Source organism: Ambystoma mexicanum, chromosome 1q (genome assembly GCF_040938575.1).
Source record: "Ambystoma mexicanum isolate Mex_15411 chromosome 1q, UKY_AmexF1_1, whole genome shotgun sequence".
Taxonomy (NCBI): Eukaryota; Metazoa; Chordata; class Amphibia; order Caudata; family Ambystomatidae; genus Ambystoma; species Ambystoma mexicanum.
In genome coordinates, this window is record NC_090922.1 from 103480654 (window position 1) to 103501471 (window position 20818).

At 49.2% G+C, this 20818-nt stretch overlaps 1 protein-coding gene across 2 annotated transcripts in view; it reads right to left on the reverse strand.

The window, feature by feature from the left end:
- The window catches only part of CTU2 (cytosolic thiouridylase subunit 2), a 773185-nt gene that overhangs the window by 276831 nt on the left and 475536 nt on the right, over window positions 1-20818 (reverse strand). For both annotated transcript variants that reach the window (XM_069635914.1, XM_069635904.1), the window contains exon 9: window positions 14257-14388. In XM_069635914.1, the coding sequence (XP_069492015.1) occupies window positions 14257-14388 (132 nt within the window). The remainder of the gene's footprint in view (window positions 1-14256; window positions 14389-20818) is intronic.

Sequence of the window (20818 nt, forward strand, 5' to 3'; positions counted from 1 at the left end):
ATACAGCCGGAGAGCCATCTGGAGATGGAAGCCTTCGAGAGAGCCTTCCCCTGATTGACAGGTCCAAAGTTCACAAAGAGTTGTGACGTCTTCCGAAACCCCTTCGTGCGGTCCACGTAGAACTTCAGCGCTCTAGCTACATCCAGCGAGTGCAAAGTCCTCTCAGCCGGCGACGAAGGCGACGGGAAGAACACAGGTAACACCAAGGGTTCGTTGAGATGGAAGTCCGACGGTACCTTGGGCATGAAGGAGGGGTGCGTCCTGAGCACTACCCTCGTGTCGTGGAAAGTCAAGTACGGGGCCTTGCAGGAAAGGGCCTGGATCTCTCCCACTCGTCGTGCGGAGGTGATGGCCACAAGAAAAGCTGTTTTCCACGATAGAAACTTCAACGGGGCCGAGTGCAGAGGCTCGAACGGAGGTCCCATGAGCTTGGTCAGCACCACGTTGAGCTCCCACGCCGGGGCCGGAGCCTTCACCGGCGGGAACGATCTGAACAGTCCCTTCATGAACTCTTTCACCAGACGATGAGACCACAAGGACGTCCGCCCCGTGGTTCTGGTGTATCGGGAGATCGCAGCAAGATGAATCTTGATGGACGCGTGTGCCAAACCAGCTTTGGCCAGCGTCAGCAGGTACGGCAGTACTTGGGGAGCCGTAATCCGTAGAGGGTTAATCTTCTGTGCGTGGCACCAGACAGAGAACCTCTTCCATTTGTGTCCGTAGCATTTAAGAGTCGAGGACGCCCTGGCCTTTGCAAGAACCTCTCTGCAATCGGCCGGTATGTCGTATCCTCCAAACTCTAGCGCTGCAGGAGCCAGGCCTGCAAGTTCAGCGACTTCGGGTCGTGGTGGAGGATGGCGCCTCCTTCCCTGGAGAGTAGATCCGCGTCCGCCGGCAGCTTGATCGGCGGGGACGCTGACAAGTCCAGAAGGTCCGGGAACCATATCTGCCTCGGCCACGCAGGTGCGACGAGGATCATCCTGCACCGTGACCTCTTGAGCTGGTTGACGAGCCGGATTAGCAGAGGCAAGGGAGGGAACGCGTAGAGGAACAGGCCCTCCCAGGGGAACGAGAAAGCATCGCCCATGCTCCTCGTCTGGGGAAACCTGCTGGCGAACCTCCGGCACTTGGTGTTCGTCGCCGTCGCGAACAGGTCGATCTGGGGTGTGCCCCACCGTCGGAAGAGGCGATCCACCAGATCCTGCCGTAGTTCCCACTCGTGGCACGAGCGCAGCTCCCTGCTGAGTGAGTCGGCGATGGTGTTTTTTATCCCTGCCAGATGAAACGGCACCAGAAAAATCCCTTGGGCGACGGCCCAATGCCACAGGTCCTGCGCCTCCTTGGACAGCGCTGGGGACCTGGTTCCGCCCTGTTTCCTGATGTAAAACATGGTGGTGGTGTTGTCGGTGAAGATCCTCACCACCTTGCCCTTGAGGGACGGAAGGAAGGACCTGAGGGCCCAAAACACTGCACGGAGCTCCAGGACGTTGATATGCAGGGACTTCTCCGTCGGGAGCCAGAGTCCCCTCGCGTGCAGATTTTCGGTGTGCGCTCCCCACCCTTCCAGGGAGGCATCCGTGGTCACAGTCTCCTGGTGGGCTGGGGTCTGGAAGTCCATGCCCGCCGTCAGATGCGCGCGGGTGCCCCACCACCGTATCGCTCGTCGGAAACTCTCGTCGAGCTTGATCCTTTCCTCGAAGCTGCCCGTCGTCTGGATCCAGCGCGCATCCAGGAATTCTTGCAACGGGCGCATCCGGAGCCTGCACATGGGAATGAGGTAGATGCAGGAAGACATCATCCCGAGGAGGGACTTGATGGATCTCACTTTGGCCGCGTCGGCCACCAACATCCGTTGCACCTTGCCCAAGATGGTCCTGGTCCTCTCCTCCGACGGGGAGGCCAGAAGGGACACTGTGTCGAGCCTCGCTCCCAGAAACAGTGCGACTTGCGCGGGCACCAGGTGGGATTTGGCGTAGTTCACGGAGAATCCCAGGTCCGTGAGGAGTTGGACGGTCCTTGCCGTGTGGACCACGGCGAGCTCCTTCGTCTTGGCGCGGATGAGCCTGTCGTCCAGGTAGGGGTAGACGTGAATCCCCTCGCGGCGCAGCTGCGCCGCCACCGGTGCGAGGCACTTGGTGAATACCCTGGGTGCCGACCGTAGTCCGAAGGGAAGGGCTTTGAACTGGTAATGACGCCCTTGGACCACGAACCTGAGGAATTTTCGGTGCCCCTTTAGGATGGGAATGTGGAAGTAGGCATCCTCCAAATCCAACGACGATAGGAAGTCTCCTTCCTCCAGTTGACCCAGGACGTGCTGGAGGGTGACCATCCGGAACTTCTGCGCCTTGATGAACTTGTTCAGCCGTCGCAGGTCCAGGATGGGGCGCCATCCTCCCGTCTTCTTCTTCACGAGGAAGTATCGCGAGTAGACTCCGGAGCCCCGAAGCCTCTTTGGGACGAGTTCGATGGCGCCCTTTCTGAGCATCGCCTTTACCTCCAGGAGAAGTTGAGGGACGTGAAGTTCTTTCCTGGCCACGGGGGGGACGCGCGGGCACCTTCTTTGAAACTCGAGCGCGTGGCCCCGGGCCAGGGCGTCCAGCACCCAACGGTCGGTGGAGATGGACTCCCACACGCTGACGAAGCCCGCCAGCCGGCCTCCCACCGGGGTGCTTCGGTGGGGGCCCGACCCCACGGCCGGTTCAATCCTGCTTGGACGCGGCCTTGCCGCCTTGACCTCCTTGGCGACGACGGCGGGGTCCGCTAGACTTGCCTCGTCCTCTGTAGGCCTCTTGCGACGACGAGCGGGCCGCTTGACGGTAGGAAGCGAAACCGCCGCCGGAACCTTTGGAGGCGCCCTTGCCTCCGCCGCTCCGAAAGGGCGTCCGTCGTTGCTGCAGGACTCCAAGGGCCCGGGCCGTCTCAGTATCCGCCTTGATGGCCTGAAGGGAATCGTCCACTGTCTTCCCAAACAGGTTGTTCCCGTCGAAGGGCATGTCCAGGACTCTGGTCTGGACGTCCTGCCGAAAGTCCGTAGCTTTGAGCCATCCACGACGTCGAAGGCAAACGCCGTTGCCCAGCTGGCGGAACCCAGTGTCGGCGATGTCCGTCGCCACGGTGATGGCGTGGTCCGAAGCCACTTCACCTTCCTGGAGGATCTCAAGGGCCTCCGCCCTCTTGTCGTCCGGCAGAAAATCCAGCAGGGGAGCTATCTTGTACCAGAGCTCCCTGTCGTAGCGGGCCACGATAGCCAAGGCGTTGGCCGCTTTAATCGTCGTCGCTGCCGACGAGATGACTCTACGTCCCATAGCATCCAATTTCTTTCCCTCGCCGTCCGGCGGGGAAGTCGATGTGGAGGCCGCACCCCCCCCCGCTTTCTTCCTGGCTGCCGCGGAGACGACGGAGTCCGGGGTAGGCTGCGCCCGGAGGCATAGGGGGGCCGTATCCGGGACCCGGTACTTTTTCTCATACCGGTCTCTTCTAGCTGGCGTAGTGGAAGGGTTCTTGAGGAGGGAAAGGCCCTCATCCCAAATGTCGTCCAACAGAGGCACTGCGAGGACCGTCTTCCTCTTGGCCTCGCGCCGCTGATAAAGGAAGCCTTCCTTTTTCTTCTCCTCAGGGCAGAGTTGGAAAAGCTCGGAAGCCCTGGAGATCATGGAGTGGAAAGATCCGATCTCGTCGGGCGGAGAAGCCCTGGTGGGGGGCGACGACGGAAAATCCTCGTCGTATGCCTCGTCGTCCGTACCCGTCGCTGCCGTGTCAGTCCCCGTATCATCCCCTCGGGTGGACGGGGAGGAGGGCTGGACGGGGCGCGACGGTTGAAAAGGAGGTGGAGGATGGATCCTTCTTTTCTTGGTAGGGGGAACACCAGAAGGTCCCGGTTCTGGATCCCCCGACGGGAGAGGTTCCTCCGTCGGTAACGGTAGCCTCGTCCTTATCTCGGTGCATAAGGACTGTATGGCCAACAAAATGGCCGCCGAGTTGTCTCGCGGCGCTGGCAGAGGGGAATCCGACGGGCGAGCAGGGGCCCCGTCGGTATCCTCGACAATGTCGTCGTCGTCACCCGCGTCGGGGTCCATTCCGACGGGCTGGCCTTGTTCCACGCCTAGGCCGTGGCTTAAGACCTCGATCAGCTCCTCTTCTGAGGTTGAGGCCGAATCTACGACGACACCCTGCCCCCCCTTCTTCTTCCCCACGGAGGGTTTCACGGGGGTCCTATCGATGGGCACAAAAGAAGACTCCCTCCGAGGAGGCAGGGAGATTCTGGGCCCTGAGGTCGCCACCACTGGCGCAGCCTCCACAGGCTGAGCCAGGGCCGCCGCGACCGTTTCGATAGAGGGCTTGGTCGGATGGATCAAGGCCTTCACCACCTTAGGTGCGCTCACCGCCTTATCCTTGAGGGAGGGGGCACTGCCACGCTCCTCCTCTGCCTTAGAGCTCGACCGGGGCCTCTCCAGGAGCTTCGCCGGGTGCTCGGCCTTCCTCTTACCCGACCCAGAGCGTTGGCTCGTGGTTGATGGTGCCGGGGAGGGTGCGCCCTGCCTGGCGCCCGTAGAGCCCGACCGTTCGGCGCTCCCGGTGCCAGCGGACTCGCGGTGCTTGGCCTTATGTTGGGCCCCCGTCGCCGGGGCACCCTCAAAGGTCTTAGAAGACCGCTCGGATTTCTTCTTCTTCTCGCCAGACGGGCTCTTACCCTCCAGCCAGTTGGCGAGACGTTGATGACGGTCCTTCATGGTCCGTTCCGACATGTTGCCGCAAAACGCACAGTCCTTCTCCACGTGCGTTTTGTCCTCATGAAGGCAGTAAAGGCAGAAAGAGTGTTCGTCTTCCTTAAAGACGTTCTGCAGCTGGCATCCAGGGCAGACCCTGAACAGCTTTCCGGGCGTCGAGCTTCCCTTCTCCTGGGCCATCTCCGAGACCGGGCCCGAGAAGCTTCTGGAGTCCTCCGAAGTGTAGCTCGACGAAATCTTCACCCTTGAGGGGCACAGACGAATCCGACACGGGTCCCCGTTGATCGGATGTAGGATCGGTGGAGCTTGAGGCTCTTTTGACCGAAAGAATTGAAGTTTTTTGTGAAAAAGCGCGAAAAATAGCACTAACGCTCGAGAGCAATAGCACGAGGATCCCAACACATGAACGTGCGGTAAAAATCTGAAGATGGCTGCCAGAGGCGGTGCTTAGGTAGAGGGCAGTCATTGGCTGTGGTCAGTATGACGCAGAGACCAGTGATTGGTTATTACTACGAAAGACAGATCAGAAACGAAACTGATACTGGTTTTTTCTTTACCGAGGATTCCCAGCCTGACGACGGGGAATATTCATGAGCATGTGAATCCATGCCAGACCCCATGCTGGAGAACAGGATGGATATTGAGTGAAGCTAAAATGAACTACTTGGCACTGATGAAAAATGATGGACTTGAGTGTAGATCCTCAATGCAGGTGCCGAAATACTTCAAGAAGTTTCTGTGTTCAGCTACTAGCAGAAGCTTCCTGAGAATACGCCTAAATTTGTATACCACTCGAGAGGTGTTAGTTGCTCACAAACTACTGGTCGAGAAACAGAGTAGATTCTGCCTAAAAATTACAGAAACGGAAAAGTTAAAACATCTGCTAACCACTTGTATTTGTTTGACTGATCGTCATACGTTGTTTTGCTACCATTGCTAATGGGGGAAAATCATTTGGTAGTTTTTGCTCTTGTCAGGTTTTTTATTGGTATCTTTATGTGATTAATAGTGACACATGTATCTTTTAAGTTTGAAGCCAATCACAGAGGTGGAGCAATTTGTCTCCTTCCTCAATGGCTGGCTCTGGAGATTGATATTTTATGGATTTCTTTTCCTTCTCCTTTTATTTTGGATTTCTAACCTCTTCTTCTCTTCATGTATATAAATGTATAGAAAGTTTGTTGATTTCTTAATTGTTTTAAAAAGTTTGAAATAAACCAATAAAACAAAAAAAACTAAAAATTGCTGCTTCCTTCTCCTTGCATGTGTATTCCCTTTTTTCCTTTCTTTTCATGTGTTAAAAAATGTGTTTGTAATAACTTCTGTATAACATGGTAAATAAAAAAAATAATAAAGACTCCCACCAGGTGGAGAGGGGCGAGGAACAACCGCTGTCCGAAAGACCTAGCGCCACAAGTCCTGCACTCCTTTGAAGAGCGCCGGGGATCAAGTGACCTCCTGCTTCCTGATGTAGAATATAGTGGTGGTGTTATCCTTGACGATCCTCACCACCTTGCCCTTCAGAGACGGTAGGAATGACTTGAGGGCCAAGAACACTGCCCGTAGATCAGTGGTGTTGATATATAGATCCTTCTCCTCCAGCAGCCACAAGCCTCTTGCGTGTAGACGTCCGGTGTGCGCTCCCCAGACCTCAAGGGAAGCGTCCGTGGTGACCATCTCCTGGTATGGGGGTTTTGAAATCCTGTGCACTGGGCGATGTTGGAGCAGACACCCACCATCTTATCGCATGACGGAACTCGTCGTTGAGACCTTGTCTGTTAAGCTTCCGGACACTTGTATCCAGCTGGCGTCGGAATTACTGTAGGGGTTGCATTTCCAACCTACAGAGCTGGACGAGGTAAATGCAGGACAACATCTTGACCAGTAACAACTTGATGGCCTACAACGTGGCCGTCTTCGTCGACGAAAGCCGTTGCACCTTTCCTTGAATGGCTGGTATCCGCTCCTCCGAGGGAGACGCCAGGTGTGAGAACACTGAAGGTGTCTCACCCACTAGTACTCGGGGATCTGTCATCCAGGTGGCCAGGACACAGCCATCGCTTTTGGACCCAGTTCCTGGTGGTGGACCAGTGCGGGAGGATCACCTGGATGAGGGGTCTTCGGGGAGTGGAAGTGGGACACCCAAGTGTGAGACGCCTTCCTTTTAACACATTTTCCCCATCCTACCAGGTAGGATACCTAGGAACTCAATCCCCACTTTCCAGACATGAACACTTTCTCAGACAGTTCACCGTGAGCGACCACGGAATAACACCAGAGCCGTATATCTGACATGTCCTAAAACTACGATCAGGCAATTACGGATCATTACACACACCTGACTTCCATCAAACTTACCCACACGGACAAAAGGTGGAGCAGGAAAGCACACTCTGAGCGAAGCAAAACACACGGGGAAACAGCAGTTCCACAATGGCAGTTTAACATAAGGAGAAAGACAGCGCGACCAGAGAGGGTTGACAGGAGCGAAGTACCCTTGACCTCTAAAGACAGTTACTTTCATGAGCCTTGGAAAGTAAAAAACTGAAGACCATGAACTAAGACTGATCAAACCTGCACAATGTGTCGGAGGTACCCGGGGCTCTCCCGCGTCGATAACCAAGGCGGGGAGGAGCAATTGCCGCTGTGGTACTGTCCTTAGCTCCTACAACAAAGCGGCATCAGAAAAGACAGCACAGCCAGTGAGTAGGAGGGACTGATACCGAACCAGCTCGTGTTTTGAACCAAGGTTGCAAGCAGCAACATTGTATAAAGAGAACAGTGTGTGAGGCATTTGGGATGAGTGACGCGAATACAACAGGAAGCCAAACAAAACACATGAACTTTATAATTAAACTTTGGGAGGCCAAGAGAAGATGCCATACACAGTGTGGTCTGGCACCACGTGGGTGCTCATTCGAAGGTCTCAGTTAGGTATCCAACTGACGCTGAGTGTGACAGAAAGAAATATTGAGATCGAAGGGGTCATGCAATGGGTCAAGCTAAACACTGTGCAGATTTGAAAGTCTTCGATTGTTTAATGTACGTCACAATTGATCCGAGCCTGGCTGAAGGAGACTAATTGACCGAAAGAAAAGGTTCCGAGTCCAGCAGAGGGGGATCTGGGGTGAACCAACAGTCACTCGAAAAATAATTCTCTGAACCTTGTTTTGAAAGAAATCTGAGCCCGAAAGAGGGGGATCCAACGTAGAAATTTTGTATGAAAAGGATCTGAGCCCGGCGGAGGGGGATCCAAGGTGAACACCCAAATTGAATACTGGAAAAAGGAAAATAACATGTGTGTGTTGTTTTTGATACAGCAGGCCTTCTGCATCAAGAGACTTGCAAGAAGTAAAGAGACTTGGACACAGAAGGTCCTGAACTGGGGGGGAACATGGAATTGTATCCTCATGCCGGAGAAGCCAGAGTGTGTGCTTTGCTTGAGTGACCCCACCTTGCCCGTGCTGAAAACATGGAGAAGGGATTCCAACGGGCCGAGCATCCTGACATATAATTTTGTGAACATTACGCCACATTATTAGAACATTTATGGTAAGGATTGGCAATAGTTTTTTTTAGTATAGGCCCTTTTATTTTGACAAGACTCCACTAGGACTGCATTACTATTGTTTAATGGTAGTATTGAGTCTGGTGCCTGGGAACAGCGCATTCTGTGATGGCGTTAAGCAGGACACTGGATAGTTGACAGAGAATCCCAGTCTGTAGCCAGACTGTCACCTCTGTGAGCCTATCGGCCAGCTCCCGCGAGTGGGCACAAATCAGCCAGTCGTCCAGGTACGGGTATACGTGTATGTCATGTAGATGTAGATGGGCTGCCATTGGCGCCAGGCATTTTGTCAACATTCTGGGGGGCCAACTTCAAGCCGAAAGGTAGAGCCTTGAACTGATAGTGCTGTCCCTCCACCACAAAACGTAGAAACTTGACGTTTCTTGTGAATGGGGATGTGGAAGTAGGCATCCCTCAGGTCCAATGACCTCAAGAAGTTTCCTTTTTCCAGTTGGCCAAGCATGTGTTGCAACATGACCAACCTGAACTTTTGGCACTTTAGGTATTTGTTGAGACATCGTAGGTCTAGAAAGGGCATCCAGTCCCCGGTCTTTTTTCTGACCAGAAAGTATCTGGCATAGACTCCGGAGCCCCGGAGCCATTGGGGAACTAGCTCCATCGCCCCTTTTCGCAGCATGGCCCATACCTCTTCCAGGAGCTGAGGGATGTGCTGCTCCCGCCGGGTAACTGGAGAGGTCCACCGACACCTCCATTGAAACTCCAGGGTGTGTACTTGGGCAAGAGCATCCAGCACCCATCCAGTCGGTGGTGATCTTTCTCCACTCACTGACGAAACCCATTAGCCGGCCTCCCACTGGGGTGCACCAGTGGGAGCCCCGACGTCCTGGTCGGTTCAGGCTTGCTTCGGCACCTGCAGCAACACTGTCCTCCGCTACCGTAGGCCTGGGAATGGCCTCTGTAGGCTCCCTTCGTTAAGGATCTGGAAGGCTGTCGGTACAACATGGAGAAACCTTTTGAAGACCTGCTTGACTTTCCCCTGGAGGAGCAAAAAGACGAGTAGTGTTGCTGGAGAGTGCCCAACGGAACGGGCCATCTCTGTATCTGCTTTGAGGGCCTGGAGGGACTCGTCGACGACCTTCCCAAACAGATTCTGGAAATCTGGAAAAGCACAGAGGCTCTGGCGATCATGGATACCACTTCATCCGGTGGGGACACTGTGTGGAGCATCCAAATGTGGCGATTCACCGTGCCCTGCGACGATGTCTTCGTCATCATGGCCGCATCTGTACCTGTGCCTGGGTCTGCTGAGGGAGACAGGACCCGAAGTTGAAGAGGTTGAAATGGGGGCGTCAGATGACGCTTCCTCTTCTTCGCTGGAGGCTGATCGGGGACGTGGGGGACCACAGGTACCGGAGGCATCCTCGTCTGGATCTCTGACACAAAGGTGTGTAGAGTCGACAGAATATCCAACATCCTAGTGCTCCGTGTGTAAGGACTCCTGACTTTCGTCCATAGACGAGACCTCCATGGTTTTGGGGAGGGCTGTTTCGTGGGCCTCCTCACCCCCCCTCCCCTTGTCCCCCCCTGAGGGTCTTTAACCGGGGCCTGAGCCAGTTTCATCCCTTCTGGTGTGCCTGCAGACTTTGCCAAAGTCACTACAGCGGTGTTGCGCCCTAGGTGAAGGGACACTTTCTGAGCTGTGGGAGCTACCATCGCAGGATTAGCACCCTTAGCTGTCGTGACAGTAGCAGTCGCCGACGGGGTCGCCAACGAGGTCTCAGCCTGTGCCAGTTGAATCTGCTTGGGCTGTTCAGCCTTTTTCTCCTCCGTTCGCGGCTTCTCGGATTTCTCACATAGTTAGCCGGGGTAGATGACTTCCTCTTTGAAGAGGAGCTTGATGGTAGGCTGGCAATGGAGGCGGAGGTGATGCTGATCGCACCCTATCCACTTTGGGACTCTTTTCCGTGGCGAACCTGGTGGACACAGACTTGCGGCTCTTGGCCTTGTCTTGGGCCCCCCACGGATGAGGTGCCCTCAAAGGACTTAGAAGACCTGTCAGAGACCTTGGGGTTTTGCCATTACCAGCCTACTACGCCTGTCCTTCATAGTTTTCACCGCAAATCTTGCACTCTACCTCCGTGTGCTCTGGGTGCAGGCAGTAGAGGCATTGTAGGTGCCGGTCCTCCACAAACACATTGTGTATCCTGCATTTCGTGCAAGGCTAGGAGACCTCCCCTCCTTCTCCTCCGTCATGGTCAGAGGGCGTGAAGTAGGCCCAAAGGAATTGTAGAATCTCCGACGATCTTCGCCCTTGAGGGGCGCAGAACTTTACCAACAACGGATCCCCGGCAGATGAAGAAAAGAGCACACAGGCTTCTTTGAAACAAAAATATAACCATTTCTATCAAAAACACAAAAAAACATACAAATAGCTTGGAGAGCAAACTCGAGGACTCCCAACACTGAAGCGAAGATGGCTGCCAGAGGAGAGGGCTGTCATTGGATCGGGCCAGTATGAGGTCTAAAGGAGAAATACAGTTTTTAAGTGAAAGTGAAACTGTTTTTCCTTTTACCGAGGATTCCCAGCCTGGAGACAGGGAATATTCATGAGTATGTGAATCCATGACAGACCCCATGCTAGGGAAAGTATGCATCTGTCATATCTTGAGTTACCAGGTAATCACCTCTTTTGATAAGTGGAATGACTTCCAACAAAGTTATCATTCTGAACGTTTGTGGCTTTACTTATATGTTTGCTGGTCTAAAATCTAACAGGTCTTTTCATTTCGTCTTTCTTTGGAACAAGAAAGTACAGTGAATGAATATCCTTGTTTAGCTGTCATTGTGGCACTTATTCTATTGCTCGCTTTTCATTTAACGATTGCCTCTCTGCCTGTAGAGAGAATCTGATGCTCCGACAGCAGTGTTCTTTTTCTTGAGGGTAGACTGTGCAGTGTTATCAAGAATGCAAGGCAATAACCCTGTGTTAAGGTGGATAAAGCTCACTAGTCCGACGTTATGGCCTCCCATGCGTGGGTGTATGTTAAATGATCCCCTAATAGGTTAACATGAGAGGGAAGGTGTATTAGGGTGTCACTTTTTGATAGGCAGCCTCTCTTGGGATTTGGCTTCTATCATGAGCTCTACCATGCCTATTCTGTCTCTGGAACCCTAAGGGTGTAATATTTTGCGTATCCTGCCCAGAAAACAAAGTGCTTGAGCCAACTGCATATGTGCCCTATTTTGAAGCTCTTGGATAGGTTTGTGAATGAATAGTGCATCTATTAGTAACAAAATCCCTCGTTCGGGAGGGCCTGCCTGAAATGTACCCTAAGGACTTGATAGTTTCATGTTCCCTTTTCACATTCTCCAAAGCGTAATGAACTGCTTTCGCAAACACTAGATTTTCCTCCAGGCATGTCCAATGGTTTGTCTTAACACTAATAACCGTCTCTGCAACAAAGCATGTCTTTTAACTACTGTTCCCTTAGCAATTAGTCTTCCAGCTGTTTCTGTGGATTCTAGTGTATTTATAATGACTGCATTGACAGATCGCTTTCCTTCCTGCATAATGTGTAGCATCTGACTTTTCAGGTGTTTGTGGACTTCCTTGATGAGGTAGTGCAACTCATCTCATTGTGCTCTATTACATCGTGCTCCGAGTGCAGTAGAATTGGCAATTTGCGCCTGATGGACTGCCGAAGTAGCCACCTTTCAGAATGCTAAAGTAGCCACCTTTCTTCCTAGAGCATACACCTTTTTACTTTTTTTGTCTGGTGTAAACTGTAGACGTTAAAGGTATATCTGCATGCTTTGGCGTGGTTGTTACAACTAGTCAAGCTGGTGTAAATTGACTCCTTATATTTAATAGGTGTCCGGGCGCAAGCTTAAAATCTTTTTTCAACATGAGGGTTGACTGGTTTAGTAACGGCTGGGCTAACAAGAGAGGGCGTTATCCTCTTTTTAATTGATTTCAATATAGTAATATATTGACCCATCTGTTTTTTCATTTTAAGGATTTCTTCTATGAAGTCTGTATCCTCTTCAGATTCATGAGCATCAATCCTAAACATGTCTGCAGTCTTTTTAAAAGATCACTGTATAAACCCTGATCATCTGATGGGGCTGTAGTAATAGGAGGATCAATAACGTTGGGTGATGGCATTGAATAGTCCTCCGGCTCCATTTCCTGATCTTCCAAGTGCCCTCTTCCTCAGAGTAGTTCTCTACTCAATATGTTTCTCTTCTACCGGTATTCTGCGAGTCCTAATCTTTTTAATGAGGATACTCTCCTCACTTGCTGTCTATTTTCCTTCAAGTGGATGTATTTGCAAAAACTCCATCAATTAGGAAATCCTGTCCATAGTCTTCTGGGACCTTTCCTTTATCCATACATTAGAGGTTGAGGAAGTTGGAATAGTAAACTAGTCCTCATCTGAATCTGAATGTTGAATCATTCTTTTTATTCTTCAGAGTGTCTGATAGGGATCCCTCACATTTAGTTAACACAGAGCCATTGTGTTTGTGTATTTTTGTTGGAACTACTTTTCGGCGACAAAGAGGTATGCTTCCAGATATCCGAACGTTTCTGAACGTGGGGCGAGTGTTCGCCACTAGAGTCTGAGCATTTCTGTTCTGACTTATGCATCAACGCCGAAGGGGTCCATGTTTTATGTGTTTGTCCATTTTTTATTTAGCCAGTGTCGAAGCAGCAACCGACTTTGCATAGTCCTCGTGCGAACAGTGTTTTTGCTTTCTGTGTGCACCGTTCAATGTGGCCAGAGGTAGTATCCATAGATCGGCCCGACGTCTGCCTTAAGGAGTTGGGGAGAAGCTGATGGGAACCAGAAGCTTCCCTTTCGGTGTGCTCTTTGGTTTCGCTTTCAAAACAGACTCTCCTAGCCAGCCTTGAGGTTTCCCGCTGTGGGGGAAGGCTTGACAGATGCCTCAGCTAGCACTGCGTAGGCCGCCCAACATTTTGTACAGCGGTCTTTAAGTGTATTTGATTTAAATAAAGAGCTACACTTCTCCTTTTGATAATCCTGTAGAAGACAATAAATTTACACCCCGTGCATGTCATTCCACAGAAACGTACACAAATGGCAAAATTTAAATGGAGTATTTTAATTCGCCAACGATGAAGGATATGGAGCCGATATTAATATGGAATAATGTCTATGAAGGCATTCTACAATGGGTTAAATGTATATGCCTTTACCCCCAGTCTCCCTACTGTGCCTTTCAGCCTGAAGATGGCGTTGACTGTCAGTCCTCTGTCGAGATTGTTCTGCCAGTCGTGAAGACTTCCCTGTGAAAGGCTCTATTATGTGTCAAAGCAGACAACGAATATATTTGCTCAGAATTGAGCGTGAAATCGATAACTATTTAACAACACCAAATCCAGTCTTATGATTTTGGGAAAAGGTAGTATTTTAAGTCCTCTGGGTTGCAATGCCATGAAGTTCAAGGTAACTTTTCAAAGAACACTAGGTGAAGTACCGAAGGTTCAGATCAGCAAGGGAAACCTAGGCCCAGCTCAGAACAGAGCCTTCCAACTTTACTTTCTAAGGGATGCCATAAGTGCAATTTACACCATCATAATGCGGAAATGGGGAACTGATGCAGCTATATAGAAAAATTCCATTAGGCAAATCCTATTTAAATCAGCCAGAAAAGGAAAAACCAGAATAAAAATCATAATTTTCTATAGTAAATTAACATTGCCAGAGGTGAGTATATAAGCCTATTCTATTGCGAGTGTGGGTGTATTTTCAGACAGCGGTGCACATCTGCGTCATAAGGGTGCCACATTTTACATCAGGCACTATATTTTGAGCAGTTCAAAATTGGGACATTATGCGTTACAGCTGGCTGGCATGGCTCTGCTGGCCAAATTCTAACCAGGAACTATGAAAACAATGAAACACTCTGCTACCCTACCAAAGCAGAGAAGGAGACACATGAAGCAAGTGATTCAGATCTAGCCAGTCATTCACTTAACTTTGTGTCAAGAGCTGGGATGAAGACGGTCTGTACGCCAAACATACGGTTGTAGTAGGAGATTTCTTTCAGAGAGTAATCCCTCATTGGTCGCACCACCACTACATCTCCATGCCGGTCATCAGAGAAGCCCTAGAAACAAAGAAAGAAAAAGTACATGAAATGCCTGGTTTGCAGAACAGTCTCTGAAAATGTAACCACATTGTAAAGGCAGGTGAGGAATTTTCTATCGGGCACACTGCACACCATATAACTTCTGGGGACTTCTGTGAATGTAGGCAAGGAACTTTTTTTTGTGAAAAGAGCCCACCACATTGCCGACTGATGGGACATATAACGTGCTTAATAAAGGCAGGAGTACAAACTCCATCTACACACACTAGGCTTTTAAATGGTGGTTGAATACACCACACCCGAGTGATCATCATCAAATATCAATCTCGTGGACTGCCCAAACAATAAAAGTCCATCGTATAAATTTACCAGAACTTGAAGTTACTAATGGGCTGAATAAACTTCGAATACAGCGACATCAAGTATCCGAACTACTCTGTACCTTCGAAGAAGCACCACTTAAAGATCGCTCAAAACTGAACTATGGATGGATCTTAGAAAAATACCAATATTCACGATCAAGGTCCAAGTACACACGAAACCATATCCATAGACATCACCATAACATGGAAATCAAACAAAAGAAACAGCAACATCAAAAATGACTACGACAACTGGAAAAAAAGAAAGAACCTGATTTCAAAATTCAAATAAAAAAGGAAAAACAAAAATATTCCAACTCATTAAAAGCAAATAAAGCTATAATGAAACAAAACGATGCAGAAACGATTCTTGCTGCTCTGCAATTGAAAAATACGAGATACTTATGGTCAATGATGAATGATGCTCCGAAAAAACAAACTATGATTCAAGAAGTCGAATCTCACATCTGGGTTAATCACTTTTCAGGACCATATAATCAAAAATTCGCAGACTTCGACAAAAGCCAGTGAAGAAGATGATTTTTCTTGGAACCTCAACTGGGATGCAGAAGAAATAATAAATACCATCAAGGCACTAAACTCTTCTCGAGCACCAGGTCCGGATGGCCTGTCAAACAATAATCTTAAAGCAGCTCCGGAAGAATGGGCAAACTTTTTTTATCTACCTTCTTCACCTCACAGAAAAGACAAAGGAGATCCCACATACCTGGACAGTTGCTATATTGATTCCAATCTTTAAGGCAGGAGATCGAAAGAACCCGGCTAATTATAGACCGATAGCCCTCTTAGATCCACTGGGAAAATTATTTCGTGGCTACAAAAAAAAACTTAACTGGGCAGCAAGCAATGGAAAACAAGCAAAAAGACAAACAGGTTTCGTCACCAAAATTGGAACGAATGTGAACCTTTTGTTGCTGAACATGGTAAAATCTGAAGCGATTGCCAGAAACAAACAAGTCTACGCTCTTTTTATAGATCTAAAGATGGCTTTTGATTCAGTTAATAGGCATAAACTTTGGACCAAATTAACCTCATGGGGCTGCCCTCCTTGTGTTCTGAACCCAATAAAACAACTTTACTCAAATACATCTGTTCGAGTGCGGCTCACGAACGATGGTATGGTCACAGAATCTATTCCCACCTGGAACGGGTTGAAACTAGGGTGCCCTTTAGCCGCCCCCCTATACAACCTGTATACCAATGATTTTGGTGAAAAAATACAAAACAGAAAAGCAAATCCACCTAAGATCAACAGTGAGCCCATTCAAACGTTAATCTATGCTAATGATATCATCATACTAGATAAAACTGTGAAGGGCTTACAAGAAACATTGGGCAAAGCACAAACATACATGCTGGAAAAAGATTTGCAAATTAATATCTGCAAAACAAAGGTAATGAAACTCTCTACTCAGAACAGTAGGATTCAACATACCCCAAAAATTCAACTAGAAAACAAAGAAATTATCACAACCAAGACAATAAAATACTTGGGTGCATTGATTAACCCCTCCAAGAACGAAAACAAATGGAAAGAACATATTAAGGGGAAAGCAAGATCATTAGCAAGACAAGGGCGGTTCTTTCACTTGAAATATGGAACGTACTCGGCAAAAGCGACAACCATGTTGTACAAACAAAAGGTAATCCCGATATTAACCTACGCTAGTGAAACCCTAGTCAACCAGCAGGCAATCAATTGGTATTATTGTCAGGCGATGTTCTGGAGGAAAACTCTAGCACTTCCCAAGTCGTTTCCAATAGCAAGAATCCGATTTGAGCTGGGACTACAGTCCATCCAATCCATAGTTTTGTGGAAACAGATGGACCTGCATGGAAAAATAATATCGGTTGATAAAATACCATCATTGGAAATACTCAAGGAAAAAGAACAAGCCTTGCACATTTCAGCTCTCTCGAAATGGTCTTCTGAGATTAAAAGAAAAATGCAAATAGAAGAAATCACAGATGAAATGCTGATAAACAGACCGCAGCATGCGAAACGCAAAATAAAAACCAACGACTGGATAAAAACAATAGATGATCAAACAAAATACAAACGCTACCTTAAATGTGGAAATGAATTAAGAGCCCTCAATGAACTACCTCAATATTTAAATCAATTTCCGGATCGCAGGATCTGTGATTTTTTTGCACTTTCGATTTAACATCTTACCAACTCGAGACTACCTGTCGCTGATGGATAAAACAGCTACTGTATCCCCAGTCTGTCGGTTCTGTAAAGAACCAAAAGTACTAGAAACTTTATTTCATTTGATTATGGTCTGTCCAGCTCTGAAAAACCTATAGAGAGATTTCTTCAAGATTTCGAATAAACATATGACGACAGAAGAAAGATGGGCAAATTTGTTACAAGGAAAAGATCAATGGCTCATTATTACAGTAATTAAATTCTGGACTGAGATCACAAAAGAGATTTAAATGAACCAAAGAAATGAAACGATCTAATAATACTTTTTATTGTTATATCTCTGCTGTTTGTTAAATGGAGACAGAATTATAAACAAAAAGTTTGTAAAATCAAACAAAACATTTTAATTAAAAAAAAACAAATGGTGGTTGAGGATATGATGTACAAAGGAAGGGTACCAAGCATTCACATGAATGTGAAAGAAGCAACTATGACTCATATTGCCCCAGTGTATGAGAGCATGTGGGCAGGGTGCAGAAATTATAGGTGCTCACATGTTTTTAAATGCAACAATTTGGAATGGATTTTATTCAACCATTTGGAATTGAATACATGGTGCACTCAAGTGAATCTAAGGTGGAAGAATATGAATGCTTTAGATTTTAGAGGACAAATGATTCACAACATAAACACCGGGTTTTAGCATGTGTAGCACACCCATAAGAAGCATAGAGTTCAAAAAAGGAGGTTCTAGAGAAAAACATAGAAAAAAAAGAAGTGCCAGATGAAGAGGCACCAGCATATTCACACTAAACCAATTATCACAGAAATGCAGAGATGAAGTGATTTTATGGACTCAATATTTGGCAATTTAACCATTGCAGCTTACCCACATCAATGTGACTCGAAATACAGAGAAGAGCATGCAAGGGTGGTACCAGGAGCGGGATTGATGCCAGGGATGTCATTTCTCCAAAATGCCTGGGGTAGCGGAAGTGACATCACACGCCCTTGACCTCTGATGACATCAGAGGAAGTGATGTAATTTGACCCCACCCCTAAGAGATATCACGGGAAGTGATGGAACACGACCTTTCATCCCTTGACAAAACAGAAATGGGCATCACATAGCATTGTTCCTAAGTACACTACGAAAAATATGGTTCCTATATCACTATAATGTTATGTACATTTCATACAAATATGGATCACCATATGTATCGTTAAGGTCAGTGTGTATAGGCCAATATTACCAAATTACTGTTAATGCAAGCAGACATCCATGGCCAAATGATAATGATGTCTTATTATAAAGCACTTACGCTTAAGCGCTTTATATAGAACAAATATACATACAATATCACCCAACCTGTGTTGGTACTCATTTATCGACCTCAGAAGGATGAAAGGCTGAGTTTAAGTGTTTAAGAACAGACTAAATCAGTGACTCACAGCCTGAAGTGTACCTTTAATGAGTCTAGATTTGTAATTCCTATTCTTTCGTATTTAGGGTCACTGCTGAAAGTGTTACACTTGTGGAAACCCATTTTTTTTTTTATTTTAAGAGGCCTGAACAAGAAAGTCAGCCACTCCAGAAGCAAAGCGCCACATGGCCCTGGCCACATGAGCTTGTATTTAAAAACAAAAAAAAAACTTTTTTTTCCCAGAGGTAGCAAGGGAGACCCTACTGCGACCCCATGTGACCTCTAAATGACGTCCCTGATTGATGCAAAGATTAGAAGAGCAGGGGAGAGGACCATGTGAGGTAAGGAACAAGTTACTTACCTGTAACTGTTGTTCTCCAGCATGGGTCTGGCATGGATTCACATGCTCATGAATATTCCCCGTCGTCAGGCCGGGAATCCTCGGTATAGAAAAAAATCAGTATCAGTTTCGTTTCTGATCTGTCTTTCTTAGTAGTAACCAATCACTGGTCTCTGGGTCATACTGCCCCCAGCCAATGACTGCCCTCTCCCTAAGCCCCGCCTCCGGCAGCCATCCTCAGATTTGGTAGCACGTAAAGTGGCAGTATGACCAAGTGAAGAGCCGCAGAGGGGTAGGCGGGAGGGTTCGCATGTGAATCCATGCCAGACCCATGCTGGAGAACAACAGTTACAGGTAAGTAACTTGTTCCTTCTCCAGAATGGGGTCTGGCATGGATTCACATGCTCATGAATAAGAGAATACATAGCAGTACACACATGCACAACCACAGGAGGTGGCAACAGGCTCAACATTAAGCAACTCTTACCTCCTCACCAGGCTCACCTTAAGCGAACAGGTTGTGCAGCACTGCTTGGCCGACCCTGGACTCCTCCCTGGAGTCCCGATCGACGCAGTAGAACCTTGTGAAGGTGTGCGTCAACCTCCACGTCGCAGCCCTGCAGATGTCCAGCAGGGGCACACCAGACAGGAACGCCGTGGTAGCAGCGATCGCTCTGGTCGAATGGGCTCTCGGACGGCCGGGCAGCTGTCGGTTTGCCAACCGGTGACAGTGCATGATGCAGCCGGAGAGCCATCTGGAAATGGAAGTCTTCGAGACAGCCTTCCCTTGATTCACAGTCCCAAAGTTCACAAACAGTTGTGACGTCTTCCGAAAACTCTTCGTGCGGTCCACGTAGAACTTCAGTGCTCTAGCTACATCCAGCGAGTGCAAAGTCCTCTCAGCCGGCGACGAAGGCGACGGGAAGAAAACTGGCAACACCAAGGGCTCGTTGAGGTGGAAGTCCGACGGCACCTTGGGCATAAAGGATGGGTGTGTCCTCAGCACCACCCCCGTGTCATGAAAAGTCAAGTATGGAGGCTTGCAAGATAGGGCCTGGATCTCTCCCACTCATCGTGCGGAGCTGATGGCCACGAGGAAAGCGGTCTTCCACGACAGGAACTTCAAAGGCGCCGAATGCATAGGCTCGAATGGGGCCCCATGAGCTTGGTCAGCACCACATTAAGCTCCCATGCCGAGGCAGGAGCCTTCACCGGCGGGAATGATCGGAATAGTCTCTTCATGAATTCTTTCACCAGGCGATGAGACCACAAGGACGCCCGTCCCGTCGTCCTGGTATATCGGGAGATTGCAGCCAGATGTATTTTGATGGAGGCGTGAGCCAGTCCAGCTTTGGCCAGCGACAGTAGGTACGGCAGTACTTGAGGGGCCGTAATCCGCAGAGGGTTAATCTTCTGTGCACGGCACCAGACAGAGAACCTCTTCCATTTATGTCTGTAGCACTTGAGAGTTGAGGACGCCCTGGCCTTTGCAAGAACCTCTCTGCAGTCGGCCGGGATGTCGTACCCTCCAAACTCTAGTGCTGCAGGAGCCAGGCCTGCAAATTCAGCGACTCCGGGTTGTGGTGAAGAATGGCGCCTCCTTCTCTGGAGAGAAGGTCTGCGTCCGTCGGCAGCTTGACTGGTGGGGACGCTGACAAGTCCAGAAGGTCCGGGAACCAGATCTGCCTCGGCCACGCCGGTGCGACGAGGATCATCCTGCACTGGGACCTCTTGAGCTGGTTGATGAGCCGGAGCAGCAATGGCAGCGGAGGGAACGCATAAAGAAATAGGCCGTCCCAGGGGAACGAGAAAGCATCGCCCATGCTCCTCGGCTGGGGGAACCTGCTGGCGAACCTCCGGCACTTGGAATTCATCGCCGTCGCGAAGAGATCGATTTGGGGTTCACCCCATCGTCGGAAGAGTCGATCCACTTGATCCTGGCGTAGTTCCCACACGTGGCACGAGCGCAGCTCCCTGCTGAGTGAGTCGGCGATCGTGTTTTTTATTCCTGCCAGATGAAGAGGTACCAGAAACATCCCTTGGGCGACGGCCCAATGTCACAGATCCTGGGCTTCCTTGGATAAGGCCGGGGACCTGGTTCTGCCCTGCTTCCGGATGTAGAACATCGTGGTGGTGTTGTCGGTGAAGA